General features: G+C 37.8%; 1 protein-coding gene across 1 annotated transcript; it reads right to left on the reverse strand.

Annotated features, from left to right (window-relative positions):
* Positions 1 to 1,560: 1,560 nt before the first annotated feature.
* On the reverse strand, positions 1,561 to 6,641 carry LOC137629316 (cubilin homolog). The gene is made up of 2 exons (XM_068360572.1): positions 6,638 to 6,641; positions 1,561 to 6,413 (listed from the first exon to the last, which is right to left on the reverse strand). Exons 1-2 carry the CDS (start codon positions 6,639 to 6,641, stop codon positions 1,933 to 1,935), a joined length of 4,485 nt encoding a protein of 1,494 aa, XP_068216673.1. The 3' UTR covers positions 1,561 to 1,932.
* Positions 6,642 to 7,221: the final 580 nt, after the last annotated feature.

Consider the following 7,221-nt stretch of genomic DNA (forward strand, 5'->3'; position numbering starts at 1 on the left):
TACACTATGTACCTGGGTGGTAGATAGGCATCACCATGTACACTGTGTACCTGGATGGTAGATCGGCATTACTATGTACACTATGTACCTGGATGGTAGATCGGCATCACTATGTACACTATGTACCTGGGTGGTAGATCGGCATCACTATGTACACTATAAACCTGGGTGGTAGATAGGCATCACTATGTACACTATGTACCTGGATGGTAGATCGGCATCACTATGTACACTATGTACCTGGGTGGTAGATAGGCATCACCATGTACACTATGTACCTGGGTGGTAGATAGGCATCACCATGTACACTGTGTACCTGGATGGTAGATCGGCATTACTATGTACACTATGTACCTGGATGGTAGATCGACATCACTATGTACACTATGTACCTGGGTGGTAGATAGGCATCACCATGTACACTGTGTACCTGGGTGGTAGATCGGCATCACTATGTACACAATGTACCTGGATGGTAGATCGGCATCACTACGCACACTATGTACCTGAGTGGTAGAGAGGCATCACCATGTACACTGTGTACCTGGGTGGTAGATCGGCATCACTATATACACTATGTACCTGGGTGGTAGAGAGGCATCACCATGTACACTGTGTACCTGGGTGGTAGATCGGCATCACTATGTACACAATGTACCTGGATGGTAGATCGGCATCACTACGCACACTATGTACCTGAGTGGTAGAGAGGCATCACCATGTACACTGTGTACCTGGGTGGTAGATCGGCATCACTATATACACTATGTACCTGGGTGGTAGAGAGGCATCACCATGTACACTATGTACCTGAGTGGTAGAGAGGCATCACCATGTACACTGTGTACCTGGGTGGTAGATCGGCATCACTATATACACTATATACCCGGGTGGTAGATCGGCATCACTATGTAAGTACCTGGGTGGTAGATTGGCATCACTATGTATGTACCTACTTGTAAATCACTGGACTCACATTCAAAACGGTAGAATAGCAACTTTCTAAATGCCGCCGACCAGTTCACCCACTAGTAAATCATATTAAACCAGACATGAAGCGGCCAATATGTCGCAATTAACTGCATTTCAAAAACACATAACTGGAACTAACTTAGACTCTGAATTTGCACTTATTTAGATCTGCATTCGACTGAGTAGCTTCCCAAGTAAACTCATTATACAAGGTAGATTATGTATCATTTCACTACAGTTTCTTTCATGTGAATGTCAGAACAACTGCATTATCATGCGGGCTAAAGTCTTACAGCTTTCTTAATAAATAAAACTTGGTTAAATGCAGTAACTTCACGGCCTTGCTGTTTACGTCGTAAAAATAGTTCATTTTCTCAAGTGTTGGAACGTATGAAAATATTTCCTTTCATTACGCAGACTACTTACTTCCCACTATAAAATGGCACTTTTCGGTACACACGAAATAATAGAAGAAAAATGTATTTGACAATATCACTCTTTGATTGTTCATACCGAGCATGATTTTTTTTTCATTCCATATAAAAAAAGTATGAATGAAAAGAACTATGTGCTAATACAAATTCCCTGCAGCAATATTTTCCAAGGATGTAGCTTGGAACATTAGTGTCTCATCTATAGTTATGATTACGTTTATTTTACCTTCTTGCTAAAGCAATGCACCTTAAAGGATTCTACTAGTCATTATAATTCAAGGAGCCTTCAAACTTTTCCCTTGCATTTTCGTTTTGTTTAAAACGGTCCATCATTTGTAATAAGTAACAGCACTTAAATATTTCAGTCATTTATATTTCTCAAGAGTAGCTTATTGTTAGCAAATGGCATTTGTTACTTTTGCTCAGATACTCTCAGAGGCTATACTCTAGTTGTGTTATATAAAGAACTTATTTAAGGGTATGTATTGAGTGTTCCAAATAGCAAATATGCATAAAATAAACATGTTCACGCCATAACATGAACCGAGGCCGCTAAAACAGCAAGTGGGGACGTAGTATGGAGGACTAAAATGGCCTCCCGTCCGTATACATGTATAGTTCGTAAGCCAGCGCCTCCGCAGACTCGCTCTCCTTCTTCATTCACTCCACCAACATGTAAGAAGTGGGTGGAGCAATCTGGATCACTGGGGATATATGCCGCCCACACCATTATCGTCAACCCTCTTCCACCCCTAGGCCCGACTACATGCCATGCTGATGGCCTATGCTGTGTGCCTGGCCATCCCACTATCATGGCTGGCTGAGCAAAGTCGACGTTCCAAACTCCTTGATGGTCTACGAATTCATAATCTAACTCGAATCCCATCCTCACATCTGTACTTCCTCCAACGAATGTAATAACTGAAGGCATATCCAGAAGAATATAATAAGGATATGCGTTTCCTGCTAATGTAACATTATGATTTATATCCGTTAAGTTGAGGTAGTCAGTTTCTGGTAAGAGGTCTATGTATTTCACTGCGACGAGCATTGCAGTACGAGATGTCCAGGTGCATGTCATTGGCCCATGAAATGGGTCTGGATGATTTGGAGAAGACAAACTACCAATAGGATTCTCATTAGATATTTCTCCTCCACATCCTCCAGCTTTAAATCTAAATTCCAGCGGTGGTAGTGCGGGTGTCTTAATCAACAATAACAAATCTTGTGTAGTCATGACAACTGGTAACGATTCCTCATTGCAGTATGCTTTTCCCTGACTCAAGAACCCTTTATCAGAGAGAATCACACTACCATCCTTACATTCGCTGTTGTTGGGGATTCGCCGGATACTCTCTGGCATCCTCTTCACAACTGGTTCAAGCAACATTACTTTACCTTCACTTGGTCTTATTCGAAAAAGACAATAATCAGTGTTCGGGAAAAAGTCCAGCGTCGAGATGGTCCCTTCTCCTACAGTTGCCGTATCAATATCTACACCACAGCCAGATAAAATTGGTTTCACTTCAAGCAGAAAACCATCACTTACTTTATTGGAGTCAGATTTAAATATCACTCTCAACTGATTTCCGACAGTAGTGATCACTGATTCATCAACAATTCCAGTAAAAGTATATATTGGGCTATGACTAAATAAGGGATCAATGATCTCAAGTTTATCAGATCGATGAAGATTCAATTTCTTTACCTTGATTTGGATTCTATCACTGATATTTGTAATATTTGCTTCAATGTGCCAAAAGCACTCTGTATAAGTGGGGTACACATTCCCGTAGCCTGGTGATTTTATTGTTGTTGTTTTTTCCTCATTCAGTGTAAGAATACCACCACATTCAATAACATTGTATCCAAACTTGTACCCTTCATACTCTTCATTACTTCTGGATTTGAATTTTACAGAAAATGGAGTTTCCAATAACAAAGTATAGGGAAGAGGTGATATTCTTGTGGGATGAATGATAGTTTCCACCCCTTCTTTAACAATGGTAAGAGTATCAAGAGACGTATTCATTGGAATATCAATTTTCTGAAATTCCAGAGCAACTGTTCGATTAAGATCTTTCCCTTCAAACTTAACATCACAGTTTAACCCACCAGGATATGCATTCAAGTTTTTGGATGTAGGTGTGACAACTGCTCCTTGACTTTCTAGTCCTACAATGAGACATGTGTTGCACAGATCTGTAACGGGTAAATCTTTCATAACTTGTATCACAAAGCTAACAGACCTTGAAAACGGTTCTATGACGACCAAAAATTCTTTTTTTGTTACTAATGATGTGGTTATATCATCTGATAACCCTTTTAAAGACTGGAATGATCCATCTGTAGACACACTTATAGTGTTTAGTGCCCTTTTATTTGATGTAGCAATATCAAGAGCTATTCTGTTTCCATCACTTTTAAATCTGTAGACACAGGTAGTCTTGTGATCTAATGTTTTTGATTTCAAAATGATCTTATCCTCTTGAACATTATATGATGACCCACATGTAAATTTTATTGGATCAATAAATACCATATAATTATTGACTGTATCAGATGAGTGTAAAATAGAATCTATTGAAAATTCAGTGCTGGTTGTTATATAACCTTTCTTCCAATCAGAGGAACATAGCTTTGATGCTGTGCCATCTTCTCTATCGAGAATCCTCACAGGACACGTAATTTGAGGTAAAGAGATTAAGGTGTATCTTATAGCCAATCTTTCTTTTTTGTTTTGTGGTCTCTTGATTGTGATGGGACAAGGAGCTATGCCTCCATTAGTGACAATTATAGGCCTCTTTTTTACTTCTAGTTCAGTCTCACATTCGGAGTACGTGCTGTAGGAATTGACTTGAATAACAGCTCTCTCCTCATTGCTTACGACCATGTATCTGTCTGACGGGTCAATGAAATTTACTGTTCTTGCATTGTAACTGAACAGGTCATTGTACATGGCTGACTGAGATATGCGAACATCGCTGACACGTTTGAAATCAAGTACTAATGTACTACTGTTTCTACTTTTAACAACCCAAACACACTCTTCTTCGTTCGTTGACACACGCAGATTTACGTTGGTTCCTGGGGCTAGGATTGTATTTCCACCACAATTAGACGATGGCAGTCCTCTTACTTCAATCTCAAATTCCCTTGCCGAATCGTAAAAATCAGAAGAAAACTTAAAATCAATATCATTTCCAGCTGTCATGACTGATTCGCCTTCCATATTTCCACAATACGATTTAGTGTTATTGATGAATTTATCTGTAACCGACAAATAATCCCCTTCAGTACAAGGTGACTTGGACTCTAAATTAAATTTCTTGAAAATGATCTTGAACCGTTGAACGGAGCTTTCCTCAATCTTGATATCGCACACTGTGAAGCCTTGATATACATATGGAAGTGGCGGGGATTTAAGAATCCAAACATTGCTTTGTGAGTTAGTAAGTACACATTCATTTTTTCTCATTCTATGTATCCTCGCATAAATGGAGTAGCCCTCATAAACAAACACATTACGATAATCACTCTGAAAATAAAGTTTCAGTTCCTGGCTCTTTGTTTTATAAGTCTCCTTTCTCACAGTGCCACAATAAGTCCTGTGGAAATTCTCTCCATCATCAATTATTGTCAAGTTATCAAAGATACAATCTGGGTGTTCCTCAATGTCAAATTTGATAAACTGCAGTTTTATTATATATTCTTCTCCCATAGGATGTTGCAACGTGACCAGGCACTTCTCATTGTCACCGTAACCATTTGGATAGTTACTGGAATTGATAATGAAGGACATATTTGGTTTCATGTCAATTGTGGTATTGCATAGTCTAACCCTCTTGACAGGGAAAACCTGAAACTGAGCTCCTGGCTGAGAGTACTCTCTTGCTCGTACATTATCTACAAACGACACGGAAATGGTTTTAGAAACGTACACCTTATTGTTGTCAAAAGGCTCCATCACACCAAAGTCTTGCGTCTTAACGCTCAACATGTCTTGAAGTGCTTTCTCTCCGAAATAATTGATCAGTTCTAAAGACACGGCTGATTCTGAAATGATGAGCCAGTGACATCTTGCATCCACTATGTTCTCTGGAGTTGAGAAGAGAAACGTCTCGTTGCCTACGATGTTAAAGAGACGTCCGCAATTGGTCATTATTCCCTGGACCCGCATGCTGAATCCCTTCCTGTTGATGGTGTCATCGGTGAAGAAATTGATCGTCAAAGAATTGCCCATGGAGAGAAGGACAGGAGGATAATCATCGCCACAATATACCTTTGACGCACCGACTGCATGATCAGTTATTGAAATGTAATCATTAATGCAAGTGCCTCTCTCTAAGGCAAAATCAAGAAAATCCAGCTGAATCTGATCTAAATCCGTACCCAACTGTGCTAGGAGTGTCCACGTGCATCTTACGTCGTTTGGATAATTTTCTGGATAGTTTGGAGAGGTTATAATCTCAGTGTCAATTAGAGTAATTACCCCTCCACACTGCATTTTGTCTACAGCCCGTGTGGTATTGAGTGCCGACCAGTTAGAATGATTTTTGTAATCTGCCGGGTTAATCGCTTGCAAGGAATGGTCGCTGTAATTAGCTATGAATTCATCAATGAATCGCTCTAGTAATGACGATTGCTCCTTCTGGCTAACGAGAGTTTTACCAGTGGTACTTGATGCTTCATTCGAGTTGCCAGACCTGTAAGCGTTACCTCTGCTAGAAAGACGTCTCTGTTTTCTGTCAGAGAGGTCCACTTCGATGTCGGCATCCGCGTCTATACTACTGGCTCGGTTTCCTTCTGGCGTTCCCAAAGCTTCGGAAACCAACAGTTCACTCTCATTGGCACCAAATTCTTCATCATTTAAATCTAGTAACCTTGACCCCTCCATTCTCCTATTCGACATATGATCTCCATCTCCTTCGTTTGGAATGCCGAAAGAGGTCGTTGATAACTGCTGGTCCTCTGTAGTCTCTTGTGAGATTGCGTTTGTGATGAAATCTGAAAGTAAAGATAAAATAGGAGTTAGTGGTGATATGCTAATATGAAATATATATTCTAAATAGCAATATGTTATTACCTGTATAATTCATTGATTCGTTTTGAAAAAAGTAGTTAAAAATTGAATGATTATATATCTAATTAACATCAAAATATTCACTATAATGAAAATATAAAGATTAGTGCTTTTTCCTTAGATTCGAGATAATATTGATTTAATTTACCCATCAATAAAGTTGATAAAACATTTTTACTTTGGTTGTCAAAATTTCAATTCGATGTTAGTATTAATAAGATAAGTTATTAAAACGTATTTTGTAAAAAAGAAAATTAATATTGCGCTTATATAGCTTGAATATTTTGTAACGATATGGTAACCATCTTATATTCATTAAGGAGTCTTAGTTTAATTTTGTGGATGCATAATCTATATGTATATATACACACATATGAATATATATATATATATATATATATATATATATATATATATATATATGTATGTATATATATGTATATATATATATATGTATGTATATATATATATATATATATATATATATATATATATATATATATATATATATATATGATACAAAATGCACGCACACACACACACACACACACACACACACATATATATATATATATATATATATATATATATATATATACTGTATATGATACACAACACACACACACACACATATATATATATATATATATGTATCTATATATATATATATATATATATATATATATATATATGTGATACACAACGCACACACGTATATACACACAAATATGT

This window comes from Palaemon carinicauda, chromosome 37 (assembly GCF_036898095.1).
Source record: "Palaemon carinicauda isolate YSFRI2023 chromosome 37, ASM3689809v2, whole genome shotgun sequence".
Lineage (NCBI taxonomy): Eukaryota > Metazoa > Arthropoda > Malacostraca > Decapoda > Palaemonidae > Palaemon > Palaemon carinicauda.